This window comes from Rhamphochromis sp. 'chilingali' (assembly GCF_963969265.1).
Source record: "Rhamphochromis sp. 'chilingali' genome assembly, chromosome: 10".
Classification (NCBI taxonomy): domain Eukaryota; kingdom Metazoa; phylum Chordata; class Actinopteri; order Cichliformes; family Cichlidae; genus Rhamphochromis; species Rhamphochromis sp. 'chilingali'.
Genome location: NC_137937.1, coordinates 3,702,968 through 3,730,470, shown reverse-complemented (window position 1 = coordinate 3,730,470; position 27,503 = coordinate 3,702,968). Strand labels below are relative to the sequence as shown.

The 27,503-nt window shown below is 40.8% G+C and overlaps 1 protein-coding gene and 1 long non-coding RNA gene across 2 annotated transcripts in view; one reads left to right on the top strand and one right to left on the bottom strand.

Annotated features, from left to right (window-relative positions):
- The window catches only part of galnt9 (polypeptide N-acetylgalactosaminyltransferase 9), a 115,261-nt gene that overhangs the window by 6,237 nt on the left and 81,521 nt on the right, over positions 1–27,503 (bottom strand). Inside the window, exons 7-9 of the mRNA XM_080893759.1 lie at positions 8,885–9,070; positions 7,368–7,505; positions 3,544–3,639 (exon numbers count right to left, since the gene is read on the bottom strand). Of these exons, the coding sequence (XP_080749885.1) occupies positions 3,544–3,639; positions 7,368–7,505; positions 8,885–9,070 (420 nt within the window). The remainder of the gene's footprint in view (positions 1–3,543; positions 3,640–7,367; positions 7,506–8,884; positions 9,071–27,503) is intronic.
- Positions 16,051–20,036, top strand: LOC308403960. The gene is made up of 2 exons (XR_013973020.1): positions 16,051–16,787; positions 19,265–20,036. It is a non-coding gene; the product is annotated as an uncharacterized lncRNA (long non-coding RNA).

Here is a 27,503-nt window from a genome sequence, read left to right as displayed (position 1 = left end):
GTTGGGAAATGTTTGAAAAATGATGCATGGGTAGCTTTTGCATGCATATCTTGAGAACTGGATTTGGTTTCACTGAGAAGAAAATAAGCACAAAAACAGGACAAGGGCCTCCCACCCACAGCATCATTTGTTCTGGTATCTATTCAAGTAAAGGTTGTGCTGAGAAGATGCTTTCTCTTTTTTTCCCCCAGCAGCATCCTCCTGCATATTCATATAATTGTTTCCTGGGAGTGCCCCAGTTTTCCAGTGTTTCCTTCAAATCCTGACCACATTTAAAATGAGTTTCGGATTTAATTTAATACCAAACTCCCAAGAGCTGCATGTTCTCCTCTCTTACCGTTAAAGAAAAATAAATCGCAGCATATTTAATCACATTCTGAAAAATTCTTCACTTTTCGTGTGTTTAAATCTAACTGCAGACATACTGTATGTCAGCACTATAAGTGATTATGTTGACTGATCTTTTCACATTAAAATTAGTGCTTGCACATCATCTGTTTGCATGTTCATGTCATCTCATACTCCCCAGCTTCAACACTCTGTTTGGAACCTGCATGGGGTTCAAGAGCTGGTTAAGAGGACAGGAGGCAACATGCTGCCTTCTTATGGTTCATTCATTTTAAATGACTGCTGCACATGGATCACTGCTTATATCATGTATACGTGTACAGTGTACATTATAGCAAAAAAGTTTCAGTCTGTCGGGAGGCAGCAGTTCATTCCTGAATTCACTGTGCAGCATAACAACAACCGCCAAAATACAGCAGAATCAGAAAGATCTGTTCAGCAACAAGAAGAGAAACAGTCCTGCAACAGATGGCACGGGCCCCACAGAGCCCTGATCTCAACATTATGGAGTCTATCTGGGATGAAGAGACCAAAGCAACTGAAGTTGTCTCAGTATCCAAAAGAACTGCTGCAAATTCTCCAACCCAGCTGCAAAACCAGAGTACTTGAGTGCCATGACAAAGTTCATGCATGTTTATCAGCAACAATAAAGGCAAGTGATGCTCACAGTACATATGAATTAAACTGAGATGAGCAACATTTAAGGCATAACTGCATTAACGTGGCAAATCTCCTTTAACGAGTTACTGCTGATCGCCCTGTGCGTGGGGCTGCACAGTGTCAATGCGTTAGCGCGGTTAGCTCGTTAGCGCAGTTAGCTCGTTAGCGCGGTTAGCTCGTTAGCGCAGTTAGCTCGTTAGCGCGGTTAGCTCGTTAACGCGCTGACAGGGGATTTCTAAAAATCACCCCGTAGTTCTTCAGCTAAGACACCTGAGTTAGAAAACAGAAACACTGCAGTCGTCTTTACACGCGTGGGCAGTAACGAACGCACCCTGCGATCTGCGTCTCGGCACTGCCTGCGTACTTTATTTATACATGTCTTATGTCTGTGTGTGTGTGTGTGTGTAAAAATAACAACGTCACTCAGAGCAACGGGTTATTTCCCCTTTTCTACATCTGTTCTCTAAAAACAGGAAGTGATTTAGTAGCTGAATAAGTTCATCACAAAAGTTATTAGGTGAAAAGTCACATAGACATGTAGATTGCCTAGTGATCAACAAAAAGCACATTTCATGAAGCTGATCAATTTATATGAAAACAAAAATCCCTTGACACGCGCTGATGCTGTCCAGCGTCGTCCAGCACTAATGTATGTATGTATAGATAGATATAAAATCCAAAGCCATCAATAAAGCGTATTAAGCTGTGATGCTGCTTTCATTTCAAGATGTCCAAGTGCATCCATTACCTCATAGGTTTCTCTTCAGCATAAAGATGTTTAGTAGCCTAACTGCTGCACATTCCTTTTATATATACAAATCCCTAAAAGGTGGATGTTGCTGCTCTAAAATTCACCACGTGGAGTCTTGAACTGAGCATTTTGGCTTTTGTCATTAAATTAGCAAAAAGAAAAAAATCTGATAAACTGAAAGACTTGCTCATACAGTAGCAACTTATCAAATACAGGGTAGCCATGCCCTAAAGCATACCCTACTTTATTGCCTATGTTGCTGTAAATGGGACCATAATTCACACAATGAGCACTGGGCTGTATCTAAGGGGTGAGGGACTTGAAAGTAGTAGGTTATTTTGATAACCTCATTAGGAAAAACCTTTCTTTTGGTGTAATAAATAAAGTAAGGAGCACGGTCATTTTCTCACTGACAATCCAATCTGTCTTCCTTTTCAACGAGAAGAGCCACCACTGCTGGCTATTAGATGGTATGTAGAGTTTGTAATTATTTGTTTTAGGGCTTTTTTTCGTTGCTTTTAAATAATGACAGCATCAGATAGACCGAGGGGTGGAATGCTATATATCTATCCATAGCATATAGTCACACCCACACAGGTTAAGTATCACATATTAAGGCCAATCTTGATTATATAACTCTACCACTGTTACTTTTAAACTTTCATTGTTGTAGATAGCAACATGTTTAGCATTTGGCACGCTAACTGCCTGACTGCAGAAACTGACAATGATTGTTTAATTGTTGCTTAATAAGATGAACAGAGTGCCACTTATGACAGCAACAAGCTAGTCACATTGATTGGTTGTTAGGCTGTTATTATTAGTAAGCATGCTGTTAACTGATGATGTTGGCAAACTTCAGACAGTATACTGATTACAGTTTGCTACAGAGGGCTGTGCTAAGCCTTTCTGGTGTATCTACTGAATCCAGATATTTTTGGACCGAGCAGGTCATTGCATTAACACTGACGCCAGTAGGAATAGCACTCCTATGCAGATAAAGTCAAGAAATATTTTCAGGTCGAGTCACAGAGATTGAGAAGCTGTAGTTCATGTGGGTGCTGAATTTGAAGCTGAGACACCTTCAAGTCATGTTACATGGTAGGGGTGGAAGATTTTTGAAGATTTATTCTGGCTGCAAGAGCAAATGATAGGTCGAAACATCATTTAGAGTGAACAGGTTCTGAGAGAATACTTGAAATATTTGCAGTGTCCAAACATAACTTAATCTGTAAAAAGTGAGAACACCATGTGGTGAGTATTGGTCTTTCAAACTAGCATTAAGTTCACAGGATGCTAGTTTTCCCTCTATGTGTATTCTGTGTTAGACCTCAATTTAATTTAACCATGAGAATATTTGTAGTATATGCATCCTGCATTGCTTAAAAACCCGTAGAGGGATGTGTGTGGTGGTCTATATTAATCAGCGAGTACCAATGGGAAGAACACATTTCTATTCATAGCATGTCTGTGCCTCACACTTACTATGTAAAACCTGACTTGGATGCTACATTGCCTAAAGAGGAGACTAATTGCACCACATCATCTTTAGGTTTAGTGTTAAAACACAGAATGTGTTGATTTAAAAAAAAATCTGCTAAAGAATTTTCTGTAGGTTTCTGTATGTTTACCTTTTGCAAAGACGCCCAATTTACAGACTTAAATGAGTAAGAATCAATACAATGCACTGACAAACAGTTTAATTAATGGCATTACTGACTGTTGAATATCTGTATCGAAGACAGCAGTCAAAATAAACAGGAAATAGAGAAAGATCTGCTGACCTGGGAGGACATGCCGTGGCAGGGGTACAGGATGGCTTTATCATCGTCCTCAGAACCCTGGTCCAGGCAGTAGCCACTGGCCTTGCTGTTTCTCACCTGCAAGAAAAACAAAAAAGATGATGTTTCTATGAAGCTGCTGAAAGCTCCAGTATTTTACATATCCAATATTCTTAAAAACAACCAAACAAACAGCTTGTTTCAAATATTCTCCATTTGAACATTTGAGTGTTAGGTGCAAGAGCAAACACAAAAAAGTACATAAGCATCTGAGGAACTGGAGAACCACACAAGTTTATTCTATTCTATATTCTATTCGATTCTAATGGCAGTGTACCCTCAACAATAGGAACGTGTTATATGTATACGGTTAGCATGGTGCCAGATAATTTTACCATCTCCTACACTCTGTATTTAAATACAGCAGAAGTCTCAATGAAACTATTCTCATTTGCATATTTTATTTGTGTGTTGGGTGTCTGTTGTCTGAAAATTTGGAAAAGTATGAAACAGTGACTGAAATTAAGCTTGCAACACTTTTCCATTGCACGGAAAGTCCAGATGTAATTCTTGGAAATGTCTTTTGACAAAATTACCATATACATAAGTTAAAGTTTGCCATGATTTTGGCTGTATTTAGATGAAAAATTATTAGTTTGAGTGAAGTCTGGAAGGGAAATTTTTTCTCTCTCTCTGATTAATTCACATCAGCTAGTGGAGAAAGTTTGCCTGCAGGTCTTTCTGGTTGAATGCAGTCTTTTCTTTTCTAGTTTTTGAGTTTGCACTTGCAGTTTGACTAGCTTTAAGGAACAAAACTACTTGTTTAAGTTATGAAAAAGTATGCAGTTTGTTTAAAATATGTCATTTTGTTATATGTCAAAGCTCTGAACTTGATCTAAATGCCTATGCTCCTATATTTGTGGGACTATTCATGACATTTCAATTCAACTGTATTTGTATATAACCAAATAACAACAACAGTCAACTCAAGCTGCTTTACATTTTAAGGTAAAGACCCTACAATAATAAAAAATAATCCCCAAAAATAAGATGACCCCTATGAGCAAGCGCTTGGCGACAGTGGGAAGGAAAAACTCCCCTTTAATGGGAAGAAAGAACCAAGCTCAGGAAGGGGCTGGAGTGATGGGAGAAAGACAAAAGGACAAAAGTGCAAACGTATCAAGTACATAAGGTGTTAAGTACCACAAGGTATATTTTTTTAAATCAGGAATTTAAAAACATATTTGAGAAGATATTTCCCCCTAAAAAATAGATTAATAGCTTAACTCCATACTCCACCTCCACCCACCAGTGGGATGCACCTCACAATTTGCGAACCACTGGTGTATGTGAAAGGAGAAGCTGGTAGAGACAAGCTCGCTGAGTATTATTGAGCAGTTTTCTTACTGCCTCTCTTCTCAGCCTTTTCGGTCGGCTCCTGCCTTTCTTTTCCATTTTATTTACAGATTAGTGTAGGTGGGATTTAATTCTCCTTTAGGCACAATCTATGCAGTGAAGAAGAGAGGCAAAGGGGTGCGAGCACTGCAGATAGTACAGTACAAATGCTCAACAAGACATTAGTAATGGCAGCTTTCTGGGACACATTTTAATTTGTCTGTTGGGCGGTTATTGTTACACAACTAATTTTACTCTTGACATGTTTTAGTGTCAATCTAGAAAAAAAGTCTAACAGAAAGTGACTAAACCAGGGAAAAGACTTCTTTAGCATTGATTTTAATGAGAAAACAGCCAAAGAGGATCCCTGTGAGCTGAGAAAACGGGGTAAATATGAATATTTTGTACAAAATGTTACCACATGAAAATGGCCCAATATTATATAATTTAATAAATTACCGGTTTCACATTTGGTTCAAACGAAAATAATAGTATCAGAGCAGCCTTTCAAAACCTATTATTATTTATTATCTAAGAAGGTAGATAATAGTCTCTTGAATGTGAGCCACCATTTAATTCCTCTGTGCATGTCACAATACCTCTGTGATACTAGATCCACTGTGGTTTGTTCACACAGCAGGCTGTATTTTCTCAAACGATGACTGAGCTTTGATAGATATTATCGGGACACGACCAGCCCCAGTTCAGTCTCCCCCCTGTCCTCCAGACCTGCAGATGATGCACTGAGCATGAGGCCCATGTTTGGTGTGATTTGAATGAGTAAGGCTTCATTTCCAGGTTGCGACATGTCTATCATGTAGTTTTGTCAGGGAGGGTTCCACTCGGCTGGTCTGGTCAGCATGGCCGAGCGCGGTGCTGATGCTCGGTGACAGATGAGGCTCACTTCTGCTCTGCTGGCTGTGTGGCTAGACAAGGTAAATGTTACCCAGCTTGTCGACAGATCTGAAATAGTGCCACTTAAGTTAATGCCACTCTGAGGAATCCATCTGGGTGCCAGAGCCAAAACAGGCAGCAGAGGGAACAAAAGGGGGAGTAAATTCATAGGGCTTTGATGAATTGTGAATTCTGATATGCAGCATATTGATTAGGCTGTTCTTTTGTTCCCACCCATTTGCCAGTCCATCTGTCTGTGAGTGGGATTTAGCAAAAACCAGGCCAGATTTGGTAAAAAAAAAAAAAGGGGAAAAAAAGGTTTTAATAATTCAGTCAGACCAGCAGCTTGTGAACAGGCATGCCAGACAACACCCTAGGCTGTTAAGGGGGCCCCCAACAGTTGTCCTCAGTTGGAAACCTCCCCTAGGGCATACGAAAAATCCCATCAGTTCCAGAATGGGAGTGTGTCGCATTGCTTTAATGAGCATTGTTGTGACGTGATGTTTGCAGTTACTACTTTGTAATTTAAACCCATACATAGATGAATATTGCATTATTTATGGTTGACTAATAAATGATTATGATATTTGATCTATTAGCCTTTGGCAGTGATCTGCGCTTTTTCCCAATGCCCTTCTAGTTTTCCAGGTGTCCATTGCTGAAATTGATATGAGGTAAACAATGCGTCTCAGCGAACCTCCAAATAGTGTCTGAGTCAGGAGTGTGTTCAATTCTTCAACCTGTTATAATCCTGTTGTCTTCCCCCCACTGTGCTGAGTGCATAGCCAAGCCCAATCAAATTAAAATGGAAAACTAATAAAGTATTTGATTAAAACTCATTATGAGGAGCTGGTACAAATCCTGTGTGGTGATGTTGCAATTCCTTAGCAATATCATACCTTAGACTAGCTACACTCAAATCGTTTGTTTTTTTCTAAGATGTACCACTCCATCACATTAAAGGTCATCATCACATGTCACAAAACATCCTAATAATTCACTCCTTTATTTCTGTGATTTATTTGTAGGATCAGCCTCCCTGCCTCAGCTTTCACATCCTCTGCAAACTCCAGTGGTGTGAAAAAGTGTTTGCCCCCTTCCTGATTTCCAAGTGTTGTGAATATTTGGCACCCTCACATGTTTCAGATCCTCAAAGTGAAAAATGCACAATTCTGTTTTTAAATGTTGATTTCACTGATTAAGGGAGAAAAGTTGTCCAAACCTACCTGGTCCCGTGTGTAAAAGTAAGTGCCCCTCTTGTTTAATCATGAATTATCTGTGATTAACCCCTGTTTTTGTTTAGTTTCACTAAACATACTCAGGCTTGATTACTGGCAGACCAAAGGAGACCAAGGAAAAAAATAAAACCAGGCACGTCTCACATTTGCCAAAATACATCACGATGATCCCCAAGACATCTGGGAAAATTGTATCTGGACCGACGAGGCAAAAGTTGAATTCTTTGGAAGGTGTTTGTCCCCTGATGATATGGCAAAATCAGTGTTTACTTTCAACCATTTGCTTAATGTCTTCCTCACCTCGCCATATGTGATGGTGTTGTTATAGATTCGCATCTCTGGGTAGACGTGATCAAGGTACCAGCGGAAACTCCGACATTGCAGCCTTTTCCTTAAGGCCAAGCGCTCCGAGACATCCCCGAAATCAACCCCAGGGTTCTGTCAACAAATGGTACAAAACAAAGACAAACACGCATGAAAAAAGCCTCTTAGCCAGCAGGCATTTTAATTATTAGAGTGAAAGCTGCTTGAGAAATGGAATATGCGAGAGTGTCGAGGTGCTGAAAAGAAAAGACCAACCTTTTAGTTAAGAGCTGGATAGATGCACCTGTCATGAAGGACCTTCATTGTTCTTTCATTACACGTGATTCAAACTCTAATCAGCTGCTTAATTATGAGCCCTCACGGCCATGCCGGCATTACGGAGGTGGCTTCCTAGATTGATTGGGGGAATGCCTAATAGCTGCACTACCTGGCACTGAGGCTTGATTCAGACGCATGCACACACACATGCAGCCATCTACTCTTCAGTCAGTTCGCCCCCATCTGTGTTGGAATCCACAGTCAGCTGCTGAACGTGCTTCCAACATCTGTTAATAATAAATTCTAGATGGAAATATCCACTTTTTGTAGCAACCATAAAGCGACACTAAAAAATGCATTCAATTTCAGTGAGATGTTGTTTGGTGTTTGGACTTGGAGCCGGCCGCTCTGGTGAATCATAAAGCCTTCCCCCACCAAGGTAATTGTGCTCTCAGCAGGTACCTTAGACAATAACGAAAATCAGTGATTGTGTATAGGGGGAGGCTGGGAGGAGAGGGAGGGGGGTAGATGGAATAATCGTAGTTAGGCCTTTCTACTGTACACAAAATAACTCTGCGCCACAGGACAGCCGAGGTAATAACATGCCATGCCACTGTGCTTGTAATTACACTCAAGAAGGGATGTGGTCTGATTGACTACTTTGTCAAAGGTGCTGCCACCCCCAGCTCCCACATTTCGACTCAACATTTCCAGGTGGCATGCAGGCATCAGCAGCGTGCCACACCAGTGTGTGACGAGCCCACATCCTGTAATTATTTTGTTAGGGATGTCAGTGAGCTGTGCTGGACGGCTTTCTTGAGGCCTTCACTGCTGTCCTTCACTGACTATCATCTCATTCTGCATGGCTGAAGAGGCAATTAGGATTCAATATTAAACTCTTTATTAATGAAAATAGCTGTTTATTATTAGACTCTTGAAAGCAATTAAATGAAACTGATACGTATGAAACTAGACTGATTGGAAATGAGGCTAATCTCCTTCACTTGATGTACCTCTCTCATCTGTTTGGAAAGAGCATCTACTGCTTTCTGCCTGTGCTCTGCTGCCAGTGTGAAGGTCAAACGGGATGAAATCTGAATTTTGAATTTCTATTGACTAGCGTCTCCAGAGGCCTGGTTGCATGTCTGAATGAGAAAGTGTGACAGGAGGAGACGGGGCAAAAGAGAGCTCGTGGATTTCAATGAGGGTGTAATCTAAGACAGAGAAAAACTTACATTCATGGGAATGTTCCAGGCCATGTAGACGTGGGATTTGTATTCGTCCATCCACACCTCAGCGGCTCGCAGGGCATTGCGCTTGGCGTAGTAATCTATGTCATTGTTGTAGGGTTTTTTGGTGCGCTCGATATGGGCCACTCTGGCGCACGGGAGGACTTCCATGCTCCCACCACACTGCCACACCTACACAGCAGAAAGAAAGAGTTCAGATCAACAGCTACACAGCTCCCGCCTAATGTAGAGGCCAATCAAACTACAGGCATTGAGGTTTAAGGATAATTAATTTAATTTATACAAAAAATACTGGTTTGCTGGTTATTAAAACTTGGTTTTGAATGTAGAGCTGGCTATTATCCCTTATTCCCTTGCTCATAGTAGATGTCTATATAATCTGATGTCTTTTTGGAAATACAGGAATCCTTCCTCACTGGCTTTATAAAACTCAGATTCTACTAGAGAAAGGTATATTTTGTATGTAGTATTGAACAGAACTGAATTCCACTTCAGAGCAAAAATATTCATTAAAATATGAAGTTAAATGTTGAAAAGCCACATGCAAACAGCCTTGGCAGAAGCACAAATGAGGACTCAAATAAATGCATTTGATTTTTTTTTAATGACTTCTCATAGTGGAGTGAACAAGGTCAAACAGGCATCTTCATTAATTTGTCCATGGTATCATGGTCATACTTGAGCTTGCTGCAATTTATCTCCATCAGCGAACTGCTTGAAAAATATAAGATACATGCATCGACACAGAAATCTGCTGCACATTTAGGGTCACAATCTTTATCCACCATTCAAAGCGACAGAGTGCTGCATAGGTTTTCATTATTAAAGAGGAAAAACATACTTGCAATTAGTTTACAGCTATGTTATGTCCTTCTTCTTGTTTCTAACATAGCACACGTGTTCTCAAAGATGCATTTAGTTGTTACATTATTACATATTTATTTATATTATTTGCTGAAGTGAGCGACAAAATGAGGGACAAATGGATTTGTAAGCCTATGGCTCATATTGTAGATACAGTCTTCATAGAGGTACCTATGACAACTGGAGAACTCTGATGCCACGGAGTGCTGTGCATATGACACAGAAAAAGAGGGATATACTGCTTGAAGCCAGGCAGTGAAAAATGCCTTCTTTAAAAGCATCAATCACAGCTCAGAAAACTGATTGATTGCAGACTGTGTGATGTTGTGACCCTCGACTGACATACTCAATGGAAAGCTACAGTGGCAGGCAGTCACATGGGAGTAATGCACCCATTTCTTTCAGTGCCAGAAAAGATTTGAATTTTAAAACTCTCTGCAAAAACACATCCATATCTTCAAATCTCTGCCATGGTGTTACAAAGTGCCTGAGCAATTTCTCATGCCGTATCACTGGAAGGCCACAGCATATGGTATGTCCTTCCAGCCGTACAAAATATCACCGCCTCCACCACCCACAGTCTCTTAATGACAATTGCCACAAAGCGTAACAGATGTTCTCATTCATTAACTTCTCTATGACCCCAAAACGATACCCCCTGCTTGGTGTTTAAGGAACATGCTGCTGCAAAACTATTTTCTCAATTAAGTGCAGATCTGGGATGATACCCGTTTTCTGCACATCATGCTTATTGAATGTCATGTGAAAAGATGTGAATAAATACAGCGTCTGTTTTTGGTCATTTTCAAAATAATGATATATGATTCAAACTCTTGATCTGTATTTCCTTCCATGATTCTTATTGTAAGACTAAAAGAGTACTACTGAACTCTGAAGGCACTTCATGATGCCATTTGGAAACCTTAAAGTGCTAAGCAAAGGCCCTTTCACCAATGAATTGAGTATATTAGTATGGTAATTTAAATATATTCAGAGATTCCTGCTCCCAGTGATTTATTATTAACAACCTGTGACCAGATGCAATCAAGAAATGTTTGAGGTGTGTAGCTGGATGTATATCTGTAGGCCAGATCATCAGTGAGTAGTGCCAAGTATTGGGGAGATATGACAGGATAGTTAGGTAAAGGACAAGTATGGATTTTTTTTGTATGAAGTTCTTAAAATATGTCTCCATTTATAAACTATCTATCAACCCCCAACCTCTATGGCAGGGGTAGGCAACTCCAGGCCTCGAGTGCCGGTGTGCTGCAGGCTTTAGATCTCACCCTGGGTCAACACACCTGAATCAAGTGATTAGTTCGTTACCAGGCCTCTGGAGAACTTCAAGACATGTTGAGGAGGTAATTTAGCAATTTGAATCATCTGGTGGATCAAGGACAGATCTAAAGCCTGCAGGACACCGGCACTCGAGGCCTGGAGTTGCCTACCCCTGCTCTATGGGATGGTAGCGTCTCCCCCAACATTGTCCCCACATATTTTAATCCATCCATCCATCCATCCATCCATCCATCCATCCATCCATCCATCCATGCATTCTTCCAACCATCCATCCTTCCATCCATTCATCTGTCCATTCTTCCAAACATCCATCCTTCCATCGATTCACGCTTATTTGGGTTTGGGCCGCAGGGCCAGTAGTCTAAATAGCATAGCCCAGTCTTTACTCAACTGGCAACCTCTTCCAGCTCATCCAGGAGGATGCAGAATTGTGAGAGATACAAGCTTTCCAGCGTGTGGTGTGTCTATCCCAGGGCCTCCTACGATGAGGACAATGCCCCAAACCCCTTGCCTAGGAAGCATCCTACACAGACGGCCAAAGCACCTGAACTGGTTCCTTTCAACCCCAAAGTTAGCAGTTTTACCAATCCCTGGATTTGTTTATTAAGGGAAAAAGCATGTCTGTACAATATAATGTAAGTTACATTTTTGTTATTCTCAATAATTCTAATGAAATGTTGTTTGAATAAACCAAAGAGATGTGTCTAAACAGCTTTTTTCTTAGAAAATGTTATCCAAGCTGTGGTGTGTGGTGCATCATTTTGGGAGTAGTTTAATCCACATTGTTCCTTTGATATTCTGGCAGCAAGGCGGAACACGTGGGCTTGACTCAAAATAAACTCCTGTACAGTGTTCACTGTAATGAAGAAACATGTCACCCAGGGAAACTGCATGACTCAGTTGTTCTTTAATTGTTCAAACAACAGAGCTTAATGGCACAGGCAAAAAATATGTTTTGGGTATGAGCATTCTTTTTAGTGGGCTAAATTCATTAGTGGCTTGTGTAAATTTCAGAATAGGAAATATATGGAAAATTCTCATTTTATGAAAGAATGGATATGTCAGTTCACATTAACACTACAGGTACCCTGATGTTACACGTTGCTGTAGTGCTAAAGGGAGTCTGTGAGGTTGTGCTTAATTGTATGTTAATAAGGGCAATCACAGCATCTGTCCTCTCAGTTGCTTCAGCTGTATCAGTGGTGAAGTAGTTCGCTGGAGCTGACCTGAGCTTAAAAACCTCTATTGACTGACTGACCCCTCTTCTTCACTCCTGATGATCCATAATGACCTTGGCCTAAAAAATCCATTAGTACTTTGGAGCAGGGTTTACCTGCTTTGCTGCTGCTCATGACAAATGCTGTTTTTCTGCAACAGTCTTCACGGTTGGCGACTTTGTGTGGGTGTGAGTGCAATACCGATTTAATGGGAAGCCTTTAGTCCCTGCAGATCCCGCCCGTTGCCTTTGGAAACATAGTAAGCTCTGCGTAATGCTGTGTTTCTTTGGTTTCCTGCTCCAAATTGATTGTATGTGAGTAAAAGTATCAGTGTTTTAACCACTTATGAAGCACTCGTGGATAATTGAAAATGTGTGCAAGTGAAATTGCGGTTAGCAGCTTTCCTGGCGCTGAAAGCAAACTGCTGATCAATATTTCCTCAACCACTTGCAAGGGTCAGAAAGCTGTGTGCTAGCTAGTTGGCTAAACAGACTAAAGCTTTGTTGCATTAATTTAAACTTTTATCTTTAAGCTTCAAGTAGAGTTTCTTGTTAAAAATAATGCATTTGTTTGTCTATAAGAAGCAGGAGACAAATTATTTTTTATTTTTTAATTTCCATGTTACAAATAAATACATAAATAAATGAAATACACTGAGTACCAGCTGTTTCTCTTCTTTGCTTTAGCATGGCAACAGTAATACACTCCACCGCTCATTATTTCCCTTGTAACAGCCAGACCTTTCATCTTATCTCTATAAGCAGCTCTCATTCTAATTATATTACTGTATATTTCACAGCAGGATTTGTTGCAAATTAAAAAGCCATCTAAACTCCCACAAACTATTAAGTATGTATATAAAAAGATGCTGTTTAACATTTTTCTTTAATTATTGCAGGTGTTTCTAATTTATAGGACTGAAAAAGACGCATTTCAACAGCAGCAACAAAAAGATAGCGGTCGTGATCAAATGGACCTGCTTTACGTGTTTCAAGCATAACATTTTATGTGCTTCCTCTATGGTGAAACCTGAAAGGCTCTGGATGTTTTCTGCATGCATTTTATCTAACGTGGTTTATCTTTATTGCCAATATCATTTATCCTTAATTATTATATTCATTCGTGTTTAACATTATAATTATAATTTCTTTAATCATATCAAATCACATTATCATGGCATTACAAGTGAACGGAAAGGGAGTAATAGTTTGAAGTGACCTTTCAAGCATAGGTTTCTAATACAGTGAACTTCATTTGATCCAGGTGGACAAAGGCTGCCTCTATTTGTTTTCTGCATAATTCATTTCTATCATAAGTCATTTTGATCCTCCATCAATTATTTACTGCATTTGTCAGTGATGATATCTGCTTGTTAACTGCATGCTAATAAAGTTTCCTGCTTCTGAGATTTAATGGTGATAACATTTCAACAGATAAAGGTCCAACAGCTTTTTCACAAGGTGATACTTCAAATGCCAATGAGACAAGGAAATATCATTTGTAAGTCTGAAGCTAAAATAATAATGTTGTTATTTACAGGGCTAGGCCCAGGATCTTATGATTCTGGAAAGCTATTAGGGCCATGTCTTTTTTCATGATTCCAAGCTGAATAATGTTAATCTGACTGGAATCTGTCTGGATGATTTATTAATTGGATGATGATGTAGTTACACTGTAGCAAAGCTTAGACTAGGTTCAGGTCCATGCAGTGCTAAAGCCATTTCCCTTCCCCTATAGGCTGCCTGGTTGCGTCTCACACTGTCTGGGAGCTCACCTGGTTTAGAAAGCAGCCAATATGCCAAAGGCTAGGGGCCTGGATTTGAGTCTGCTCTGGATCTTTCATTTCCTTTGTGTCATTGCCCCCACTCTCTCCCTGGTCTCCTGTTTGCTCTCTGCACCGGCCTGTCAGATAAAGCCTGAAACTCCCAGAAGTAAATTTTTAAAATTAAAAAAAAAAAAAAGCCACTACCCCCCCATTCTGAGCAATACACACAAAGTCTTGGTCTTGTCTTACTTTTGCTGTCCCCGTTTGCATCCCTCATAACCACATCTATTGGCTGCTGGTTGTGCAAACAGTCTATGTAGCAGTTTGTATATTTTGGGACTTCCACTCTGTTCTCACTTCGCTGGACTGAATCAACCTCTACGATGGTTTTACAATTCTCCCTACATGTAAATGTGTACCACTGTTGAAAGTCAATTTCACTACAAAAGAGAACATCCGCTTCCAATGCCACTTTTATTCTCAATAGTTAAGACACTATGTGTTGATGTGAAAGAGCTAATCACAAGCCACTAACCACAAAGCTGCTGGTGAAGATGGGGAGGGGGGCAAGGGTACATTTCTTTCTTGATTTAGCGACGAACAACCTGATCTAAGGCAGCTGCAGGGAGTCAGCTCCGCTTGTGAGGATCATCAATGCTGATGTGACCTTTTTCAACGCATGAGAAAAACGCCGGTGATTTGGAGGGAAAACAGGTGGTGCCCAACAGATTGCTGGCTAAAACAGTACGTGTTACATTCCAGGACTGCTTATGACTCCATCCTGCTGCCTGTAGGCTCATAAACAAGGCTTTAGAAAAAGCATTCACAAAGCAAATCAGGCCAAATGGCAGATATTTTCCTCCGAAGTATAAAGACATAATAAGGATGCCTGTGCACTTCTGCTCACACAGGAAAGCATTAACACCATGCAGAGAGTGCCTCTGCTCATGACAGGGTCTCATTTTGTGTTGCTGTACTCATTTCATTATTGTTGTGCTGTATTAAGCATCTTTTTTTTAAAAAATGCACTACTCTTCTTACTAATGGAATCGCAATTTTTAATAATTTAAATAAATCAGCATACAGTAATATTCTCCACACAGACATGGATGTTTGGTTTCATGTAGTATACGGTGAAAACAGAGCTCCAAAGGGCAGCAGCATCCTGCAGATACAGGTTACACCTTTAAATATTCACAACTGTGGAAACATAATAAAATCTAAATACCAAATAAGACTGTTTTAATCTATGACATCCCACCCACAGGTTCTCAGGACTAGATTTTTGTGAAGTCCATTTGGAGGTGACCCTTCATAAAACTGCATTCTGCATCATTAAGAGAGAGCACTTAACACAGAGTACTTTGATGTTGTGGTGATGTAATTGCTAATTTAATTTAATTGTCTCTGTACATGCTGTTAGTTAATTGCAGCTGGATCATTTGCGTGAAAAGCTCTACGAGGCTGCCGAAAACATCAGCCATAAAGAGCATAAAAGCTATTAACAGCCATAAACAGGCTTCTATCAGTGCCATTAAACAATACAGTCAATACACCAGGAAAAAGCAGTGCATGGAGGCTGATGGTGGACATGTAGACAGAGTTTGGAACTGAGCACTTGCTTTAAATGGAGGCTGCGAGCTACTTCAATCAGAGAGCTCAAGCGGTGCTGTGTCATACACAATTAACATGCCTTACTCTCTTCACGTAATATGCCGAACACACCCTGAAAATTTGGCTGTTTAAGCTGTAACACTTCCCATTTCTTACCCCTTACATGGCCTGCATAGCTGACTGCTGTTTCACACACTCACCGACAACAGCATCACCCAGTAGAGGATAGCTACTCATCCCCAGTTTCCACAGTATATGCATCACATTCAGAGGGGGAGTGATGAACTTGTAGTCTGATGCCAAATTCTGCTGCTGTAATAAATCATTTCATATATTTTCATTACAAAATGCAGCAGCATCGGTGTGGCTAGATTGGTGTTTCTTTGTAAGGGATATTAGATTATTCTGTTATTATATGTTACCTTATATATGTAATCAAAGTAGTTGAATTAGAATACTGCTGTAGATCACATTATACCCTTTAATATAGAGTGTGTGAGCTGTATGTAGTTTAGTTCTCATTATACTTTTGAGTTAACAGAACATATTCACATATTAGTTCATTAGATAAATGTGCATCACTCTGTATCCTTGATCTGCTGGGAATGTGTTACACTGTTTTCTTGACATGCTTAATTGTTGAATCATGAAGAGAAGGTTGTAAGCAGGAGACTCTGTGTCTAAAGACAGGGGAGATAGATAGACCACATTCCACACCCCCACCTTACAGAAAGCAGAGAAACAACTGCCGAGGTCATAACTTAGGCGCTGTAACAGAGAAAAAATGTGAGGTTTTGGCTTTTACGACTAGCTGGGGGCCACTAGAGACTATAAAAAGCTGAGCAACCCGTCACCATTTTGAGACATGTGCCTGACCCTCTGGTAGCATCTCTCCCGTCCGGACGTTGTAATGCTCTGACTGTTGAATTGTATGGAAATAAATGATTGTTGATTGAGCATTGATACACCGAGTATTGTCCCTCCTTCAGCCCAAAGATTCAAAGAATTGGGAGATTTCAACAACTTGGTGCCGTGTGACCCGGATCTTTGGTGTGCTGAGGAGGTGTAGATTTGGCCTTTGGTGAGATCGTGGGGCAAAGTGAACAGAAGGCCGGCCTAAAACAGAAAGGTAAGCACAGCCTGTTGTATTATAAATACCAAATGTGCATATTGGGCTTTCCAAATTAATCTGTTCGCTGAGTCACATGTATTTTCACAGTAAATTTGTCGGTGTCTGGTTTTTGGCGCAAGATACTAACAACATAAGTTGAGGCTGAATTCCAGAGTGTTAAATAAACTGCTTCTACCGAGATACTAATAACATACTACGTTGGACTAGTTGCAGTAAACTGCTTCTACCGAGATACTAATAACATACTACGTTGGACTAGTTGCAGCCACTTTACCTTCCACATTTAATTTTGTCTAATACTGGCTTCTGTAGCAATAATACGTTAGAATTTCTTCTGAAGACGCGGCCATTAGTCCAGTACATTGAAGTCGAGGTTTGTTTATTTTGTTTATGGTGTCAGTGACGTCCTGGCTTTTGCCGGCTATGAAATAGAAGTTGATTTAAGGAAAAGCAGATGCTGGCTTCACGGTGCAGTTGAACGCTGGCAACGCGAGAGCGAAACACGTCCGTAGGTTTGGTTTATGATACGGCGTGTTCCGGTGGTGCGGCCGTGAAGTGCAGTAGTGGTTGGTGCTAGTTTTAGTACATTGGATAGAGGTTTTGACGGTGGTTTGTGGCGTCAGTCGAGTTTTAAGGGCTGCGGTCATAATACAAAGTAAAATTTTAAGTACATAGAGCAACACCTGGTTTATGATGTCAGGTATAACTTCGGGGATGCAAGCATCACTTTTATGATGCGACTTTGCCCCGTTGTGGCGGTCATAAGCGCAGAGAAAGGGGTATTTTGGTCTATGGTGCAGTGTGCTTTAAGAAGATCTAATAGTTGAGCTCAGAGGTTTCTGTGCAAATTTCTGCTGATGAGAGGCGCTCTCTGTGTGTCACACTGATGGTGTAACGCGCTGTGTGTGTAAGGCGCGCTCTGGCCGTGGGTGAGGCGCGCTCTGAGTGTGCTTTTTGTGTGTGTGAAGTCTGAACACAGTGACAGTGACGGTTGATGTGTTTGATTAGGAGGACATTAGAGCAAATACACATTTTAGGATCAAAGGTTGATGCCTAGTGTACCTGTGGAACATTTTGCCCTAGGAGTGGCGACCCTCCTGTCCGTGGACGCGTGGCCAGGACCGGCGTCGTCCGGGTGCCGAGGTGGTGACTTGGGGAGGTGAGGGCCCCCGCATAGCTACGGAAATAACACTGGAACGGCCGTGTAATCACGGGTTCACATTTATTCCGGACTAGAACAAGACACATTTTGCGAACAAAGGTTGAGTCTAGATTAGTAAAGAAATATAAAAAGGTTGAATTCCTCGTTTCAGTGGTTGAAATTGTTGTGTGCCTGTCCCCTGACGAGTGTGAAATTAAAATAAAGAGGGAATTTGGAGCCACATAGAGATAGACGGGCATAATTGGGTGTATTACTCTGTGGTGTAATAAAAATAAAAAGGAGAGATAGTAAGAGGTGTGCAGTGGAGAATTATGGAGGAGTACAGAGAGGAATGTGTTGGGAGACTGGCGTACAGTTTACGCTGTCAAGGTAGGCGTGTTGCCTGCTTATCGGTTTAAAAGTGATGGAAATGAAATTAAAATAAATCTCTTAGTGTGTTAATACAGGAAGCTGCGGACCTGGACCAACTGCCCCCACAAGCACAGCGGCCGAAGCAAAATTATAGGTAATGGGAACCACACCCAGCACGAATCAGCAGCTGTGAAAAAGACAGCAGCGAGGAGAGAATTAGAGGAGAAATTAAGAGAAGTTTTAACACATAAAATTGGGGCCAACGGACTTGTGGAGGTTGGGAAGGCGTCCGGAGCATCACAACAAAAAGGTGAAACAAAAACACACAAGCAGAGAAATCTGAGAGAAAGGCTCCTTTTAAGGTAACGCCTAGTTTGAGAAAAGATAAAATTAACCTGCTTTTATACAAATGCACATACACGCAATGAAGAAACAGCTTACACTCATGAACACGTGAAGATTTTCCAGCAAGGTTAAAGAAAAATTAACATACTTAAATGATGAAGTCTAGACATTACTGACAAAGAAACCCTCTGGGTTGCAGGACAACAATTTAACTAAAAAAAAAAAAAAAAAAAAGGAACACTGGTCTAACCAACCAGGGAAGACACAACAAATTTAGTGGTTAAAAGATTCAAATTGTGACATGTTTTCTGTTGATTGATTAATAAAAGTGATTACTGAATGAAAGAAAGTTCCTTTTTTGGGCTTTTAAACATGATCTTAAGAATTTTAACATATACCGGTGTTGTCCTGTCAACTTGGTGGGTTAGGAGTTGATTATATCGGGAGACAAAAAACAAAAAAAGGGGGAGAGAAGGCTGACACAGGGCCTGGCCCCACTGTCTCCCCTCTGAATAACACAGCCAACACAACAACATTTTCCTGTTCGTTTGTTTTTGTTTTTTGTTTGTTTTTGTTTTGTTTTGTTTTTGTTTTTTCTATACATATTTAATTACAGGCTGCTTTGCCGGCCCTGAAAGCCGAGGCTGACTGGACTCCTGCTCTCCCCCATACGTGACACTGACCAAATGCTGCAACAGCTGGACCCACAACAACGACCTGAGAATGTCAACAGACCTGCAGGAATGTGATCTCATGCAGCCGAGACGGAGAGCACTAAACCTAAGGCCCGTTTCACTACACGGGGGAAAATTCCCAGACTGCGTCAGCTGACAGAGCTGTGACGAGACGCCCGCCAAGCCCGAATGAAAAGTAAGGCCGAGCGAAAGAATGCTGACCTTGATAACTTTGCATTCACACTGTGCAGGACAGTGATGGACCAACACGGATGATCGGGTGGCGAAAAAGGGCGTGACCGAGACAGGAGGAGTAACTGAGGTCAGAAGGCACCTCAGAATGGACAAAAACACAGAAGAAGATGCAGGTTTCACCTGCGGTGAACATCGACACTGGAGAAAGGACTGCCCCAATTGGGGTCAGAACCAGGACGGACTGAATTTTGAGCAGCAGCAGCAGCAATGGTCGCAAACAAACTGAAAAGGAGGGGGGCAGGACCCCAGGGCACGCTTCAGGCCGTGGTTTACCCAGAACACCAGAACAGGAAAGTGATGAACACAAACACCCACACAAACACACACATCTACATGCACTGACTCAGAATGAAGAGAAACAAACACACACACACACACACACACACACACACACACACACACACACACACACACACACACACACACACACACACACACACACACACCTCCAAACACACAGATTCAGAATGAAGTGAAATACACACATGAACACGTGCACTCGTTGAGTGAGAAATGACACACACACATACACACACACACACACATTGGAATGCTGATTCACTGAGAAGTGATGCACACATACACATGCACACGCTTGTGCAATGAAGAGTGATCCACACGCACACACACATACACGCTGATGCAATGAAGAATGCTTTGCTTATGCTGATATGCAAAATGCTGCACACAAACATCCCAATGCATAATTTTTATGAGGAGCCATTGATTTCCATTGATTACTTAGAATGTGTTATATGTCACCCAGAGGGCATTTATGTAGATTTTAGGAATAAGGTCTAAAACAGTTTGGTTATGAAAACAATGTCTGTGCGTGATGTCTGTTTATGGCTCAAGGCCTTGACTGAATTCTTTGCTGTGCTTCACACAGCCCTGATGAGGAACAGTGGCACAGAGTGAAAATGATGAATTAATAGTGTAAGTTTAGGTCGGAGTACGGCATTTTCTGTGATTGAGTTTTAATTCAAGGAGGAACAAAAGGTGTTACGGCACCTGAGGTTCTCATTCCCACACAATATTGTCCCGGCAGGAAGCAAAATGTTCCTGTGAATTTCTGGTTGATTGTTTGGTTTTGTTTAGCGCTAGCTTGATTTTATCAGTGAGCTTTGGCTTGTGTTCTTTCTCGTAAGCGAGAGAGGGATAGTTTTATGCTTGGACATGTCTGCAACGGGCCCTAGTTTGTGTTATTTTAGTAGTATTTTGTTGGTTATGTCTGTTTTCGTTTTTGTTACAGTGCACTGGAGAAAAAACATCTGAGAGGTGTGATCCACCGGTGGTGATATGTTGATATTTTGTGAGTTCATGATTTAACAATCAGCTCTTTAAACAAAGCCTGAAAGATTGAAATTTAAAGCGCTATAAAATATTATTACTGTAAACAGTTGCAAAGTGTGCTTCTCCATGATTGTAATTGGCTTGGGAGAAATTCACTTATAGGGAACACTGAGAAGTTCTGAGTCTAAAAGGATTGCACCGAGTCAATCCGGCCCAAAAAACAACAAGGAATTGTTTTCCTTTAAAATGATGACGTCATCTTGCTGGTGATGGATGCTCGAATAGGTTGCGCGGGAGACTCCATTATCAGCAACATCTGGTATGAATGTGTATGGAGGTATGCATGTGAATGGACTGTGATGGACTGACGACTAAAAGTTTTGACTGACTTGATACTGAGACAATGACTGCACCAACTTTAGGATTAGTAAATGCCAATAAACAATTCATAAACAATTCACCCAGCCGACAAGAGAAGGGTGGATGCTTCGCTTTGTTTTGTTTTGTTTTTTCAGGAGCAGGAGGATAAGAGAGACTGGAGGAGGAGACTCTAGCTTCACATAAGTATGAACTGCAGACTTAACACTGTGGTTGCTGATTTTGAGTTACCGATGTTTGCATTAAGAAAACTGTGCTATATTAGCTGTGTTTTGAGTAAGGTATCATGTTATATTATTGGGAATGCCAAATGCTACAGTGGAGAAGACTTTTGATACCACTCATGACTGGAATATGTTATTATTAACCATAGCAGGCCACTGTAAAAAGTCAATTAAATTTTATAGAGGAAAATCGCCAAAATTGAACAATACCTATGAATGACTGGCCACATTCAGAATAGACATATGCAATAATAAACATTGGTCCACGTGATTTAGGTTCTCACTTGAAATAGTAAGTTATTAAATGTAGAATATAATCGACAGGGACATTTGCTAGGATGTGGTACTGAAAAAGAACAAGAGCAAAGTAAATAAAGAAAATATTGTGTTTAGTTTGGATAAATTCAAATTAAAATGTACCATTACACTCAGAGGATCAATATGGAATAAAACATATGCAAAATTTGTAGGAAGTACATGACTGATAACTGTTCTGTCCTGAGCGTTTGTTTCCAGAGCACCCACTTGACCACACCAACAGTTTCTCGCCACCGAGGAGGGGTACTTGCAAAAAGAATAAAATAAAAATCTGAGTTTAACAAAACATTTTAAATGTAAATATCAAGCTTACCTTTCTTTTTCCATGAAATGTGCTTGTGGGCACGCCAGCCATTTTGAAAAGATGGGCAAAACAATTGGCAAGGCCACACCCCCACACATGTGATATAATTTTAAAGGTACTGTTGCCCTCTCTAAGAAACATCAGGACTTAGAGGAGTGGCAAGTAGAGTATGCGAGCTACAAGCAAAAACTAAAATGTGTACTACAGTGTGCAAAAATGAAATACTGGGTCATCAGGGGGTCATGAGGGACATTTATAAAACTAAAAGTCCCACTAACCTTAAAGTGCACTTGAAAAGCTCACACAAGAAGGTTAACCTAGCTTACCTAGAAGACCTCATCAGGGGGAGCACACTCCCCCTCCTTGAAGAGCTCACCCACTCAACCCGCATCCCCAGAAAACAGCTAACCCCAGATAAGGCAGCGTGATGGATCCCGAGACAACAGGACTGGGACATCTAAATAAAGGTGTGAAACAATCGCCTTCAAAAGGTTATCAATTCACTTGAACCAAAATTTGGACCACACGGTGCGGCAAGAGTTAATAGTTATTAGTCTCAACACCCAAGGATAACCAGAAGAGCATGACTGATATGATGGAACTGGGATTTTGTTACACTTAATTTTTGCAAAACACAAATAAAACTAAATTGAAACTAAGGATTTTCAGAAAATAAAAACTAAACTAAACTAGCAAACAATTGGTAAAAACTGATTAAAACTGATGAAAATTGCAAAACTATTACAACCCTGGTCCAGACTAAGATGGTGTTGGACATCTTCAGGGCAGAAAAGGGTTGGTGTGACCAAGGTGTGGTTTGGCTTGTTGTATGTACATTTCAAAATGTTACAGCTCTGGATGGACCAGTTACCAGGGCATGGAAGGATGACAGACTTTATTACATGAGGAGAAGGGACATTTTCGGGATCGAAGATCCTCAGGGATGACAAGGCTGGAGCAACGGTACTCGAGAGAAGAATTTCTGATACTTTCTGAGATATGATGTCACCAACCTTCTCTTTTAATTGTCTAGCTCCAATGAATTGACACATGGGAGTGTGTCAAAAAGGGGGAAGTTGAGTCCGAACATCAAACAATGGTTTTATGAACATCTTATGACGTTATTTCTGTGTTTAATAAATTAGCTATGGTAAAACTTAAGCTTATAATGTGTTAGACTTAGAAAGGGTTCACTAATTTTTGATTTCTTTTACACACACATAGATTATGATTAGAATAGGTCCTGAACATAATATTTTAAACCAAATTTGAATCATTAGAAGAACAATGGATAACAATATTAGATTATCAAGGCTAGGGAGAGAGGTGTTTTGGTTTTCTGTCTCTTGCAGAGAAAGGAAGAGACACCAGACGGGGACACGGAGATGTGAGGACCCTTCACAGCAGAGACAGATGTAGGGACAGCCGAGACAGCAACTGGGGTCAAGTGTCATGACGTTTGGGCTCCTGGAGAAGATGGATCCCACAAACACAGCAATAACCATGAAGGGGTTGGCGAAAACCAGGAACACCAGACCAACGAGGTTCGAGAGGCTCTTGGCAAAAAGGGGGACACGCTGGTGAACCCAAAACACACAGATCCTTGTTTGAAATCGGGGCAGAATAATCCCCAGAACTGTGCAATGACTAAAGGGTGGTCTAACCCCGGAGGTCGAAGAAAGAAGCTGAGAATCACCCAACTGGAAGACACTGGTAGCTGCAGCAATAAAAATAAAGGTTAAAAGCTCCTTAGACAGAGGTTCTAGTCTAAGTACATTTGAAAGGTATAAGGTGGCATTAAAATGGGAGTGGAAAACTGGAGCACCAAAATAAAGCTGTGGGAGAATTGGGGAGTGATGGGAGAGTCATCTGTAACTGCTGTTATGGTTGTAAATCTAACTTTGCTTGCATCTGAACTGCGTGAACACAGAGGTCATCCCACATATGGTCCACCCGTTAAAGGGGGACAGAGGGCCTCAGGATCAAGAAAACCTGGACCTTGCGACCCTGGAGTGCATGTTGTAAGTGATCTCTTTCAGAGATCAAAAGGGGGAATTATTCGATTATTCTGTTATTATATGTTACCTTATATATGTAATCAAAGTAGTTGAATTAGAATACTGCTGTAGATCACATTATACCCTTTAATATAGAGTGTGTGAGCTGTATGTAGTTTAGTTCTCATTATACTTTTGAGTTAACAGAACATATTCACATATTAGTTCATTAGATAAATGTGCATCACTCTGTATCCTTGATCTGCTGGGAATGTGTTACACTGTTTTCTTGACATGCTTAATTGTTGAATCATGAAGAGAAGGTTGTAAGCAGGAGACTCTGTGTCTAAAGACAGGGGAGATAGATAGACCACATTCCACACCCCCACCTTACAGAAAGCAGAGAAACAACTGCCGAGGTCATAACTTAGGCGCTGGAACAGAGAAAAAATGTGATGTTTTGGCTTTTACGACTAGCTGGGGGCCACTAGAGACTATAAAAAGCTGAGCAACCCGTCACCATTTTGAGACATGTGCCTGACCCTCTGGTAGCATCTCTCCCGTCCGGACGTTGTAATGCTCTGACTGTTGAATTGTATGGAAATAAATGATTGTTGATTGAGCATTGATACACCGAGTATTGTCCCTCCTTCAGCCCAAAGATTCAAAGAATTGGGAGATTTCAACAGGGACCTGATCAACATTTGTACCAGTCAGAACGGAAACTAAACATTGCGGCCAATTCAAATTCAGAGTAAGTTCCAGTGCTGCTCATTGGCATATACCCAAACCACCTGTGCCCAAGTGATTTGGCTTCAGACTACCAGGCTCAGCTGATTCCCCAAGGTTGTTTTGAGGGCTAACATATCATACGTGTTCTGCATGGCCGCTCAACCAGACCGGGTAATAGACATGTGACTTAAACAGTGTAGGCAGCAATATGCAAACCACATACAAAATGTATGGATGCTGGAAATAAAACAGGTCTTTTGATCAGCCATTTCAGTCCCTCTCGAGTCTACCAAACAGGCACGTGATTTGGGGGCTTGCTCCAAATTCCGTAGAACTTCCATACTTTTGTAGCACTCTTGTAAAGTGAGTTCGATTTTAAAAGCACTCCCCTCAAAAAGCTTTTGTTGTCTCTAGGTTTACACATCTGAGATAACCTAGATAAAGCTGAGCTTCTAAAGAGAGTGTAGATATTTGGGCTGACTTCTTTAAAAATGGGGATAACATTCATGGTTGTTTGGACACTCGAACATAATAAGAATTGTGTCACTGTGTGGAGAGAAAAAAGGAATAAAGCGAGCAAGAGAGAGAAAGTTAAAAACCCCGCTTCATTTCTCGGCTCCTCACACCTGGACGATCACCGTGTGACCCATCCAACAAGTACTTCTTCTGGAATACACTACTGCCTCTAAGCCGTTTGAAAATAGCCGCTGACTTTTCCAGAAACTGCAAAAATGACATTAGCCATCAGACTTTTTCTCCATCACTGGTCAAAATGGAGAGCAGTGCAGGGAGAGAGAGCAAGCGTGCGGCTGAGAATTCAGCCTAAGATGATGAAAGAATGTGCCGGGGTCATGCAGACTTTATATTATGTCACATCCAGCTTGACAGCTAACGTGTTTGACAGACAGGGAGGAGAATTATCCTGCAGTAGCAAACAGAAGCCTCGGGATTGCCCAAATGAGTGTAGCACTAGCTCGCGGGTCCATAGGGGTTCATCTCCGTGTTTCTCAGCTATTCTCGGTGCATGACGAAAACATTTACCGGCAGGTTTGAGGAAATATCAGTTTTTAAATGTGATATTTAGATGGAACTCTTGAGCTCTGCCAGTTTTGCATTGATTTGGAAAACAAGATATACCATGATGTCATTTTTAGCCACACAAACACACAAATTCTTCTTCTTCTACTGTGACATTTTTCACAGAGTTTCTCCTTGATATACATTCAATGAAATTATGCATCATGCATCATGTCCTATTTAGATGCATTTAAGATTCCAGGCAGCAAAACGGACGGAGATGCCCTCCCCAGCACTCGGAACTGACTTGGAGGCCAAAATCCTGCACGAGGTGCTTTTTGAAATGCTCATTAGGACAAGAAATGCTGATAGCTCAAATGCTCACAATCTGCTTGGAGCCTGATCTTTTTCTATGTGTACATTTTTGGCCCTTTTCACTAGTTTACAAATGTATCGCATTTGCCGTTTATCGTCCTATACACTCGACATGTACATGCTCACGTACTTGGTGTAGTACCCTTAAAATCAATGCTTTAGTTAATGGTTTCTTTCTTTGGAAAGTCACACCCATCAGATTATTGACACTTTGGAGGCACGTTGCTAGAGGTGGTATTGAACAGGAACTTTAAGACCAATTCACAAGTTAAGAAAAGAAAAACGGGCTCTTGCTTAAGGTGTCACATTGCAAAGCGATATAATCCAGCCTACCTGCCTAATTCTGACCAACCTTGTGATTTTTTTCCCTCCTCCATATGGAGCTGAAGATAATAAAAACTACACTGGCAGCTGAGAACTGGAAATAAACTTTTATAAGAGCTCATCCCTTTACGTTCAGGTGGCTGTGTATATGTAATATTCCTCTCAGCTATAGTGTGGTGACTTGTGATAAAGGAAAATTTTGGGAACTCTTTGCATGCTCAGTGTACGTGAAATATTTCCACTATCAAAACTTGGTTTGTGGGAAAGCAACAATTAAAAAAAAAAACGAACAGTCTGGCATCCTGCAGTGACTGCTGCGTTCAGATTTTGCACACACATGAATTTATCATCTGTACTTGAGCACACATCCGAGCTGAGTTTGCGCTCCCATCAGCATTTAACATTTATCTTAAATCCCAGTTGTTAGTCTCTCACAAAATCACATCAACACCAGAAGATCTGTGAATCTTATGGATTAAGATGCATCACGCAGTATAACATGACAACAACAACAACAAACTTAACATGTATATTTTTCATATAACATGCATTTTTCAAAAGCAACTCTAATTATATGTTGTTTTTTATTTACCAGCTGTGACAAAATGGCTTTGGTGGGGTTTTTTTGTCCTGAGGTTACCTGTTTGTGTGTGCGTGTTTGACATCAGTCTTGAAGGTTTTTACACAGTACTGTTTATTTGTATCTTGCAAGGAGCATGGCAAAAAGGTGCAGCAACTGATTAAAACATATACGGAAAAACAGTATGTAACGCAAAAAATAAGTTTGTACAGTTCGAACAAGCTTGCAAAGGATATTTGCTATGACCACCTTAATTCTTCAACACAGCCTGAATCTTCTTTGTCATGTAATGTAAAGTCTTCAGGGATAGTTCTCCAGGCTTCCTCAAGGACATTCAAAGCTCTTATTTGGATGCTGGGTGCCTTTTATTCAGATCATTGTCAA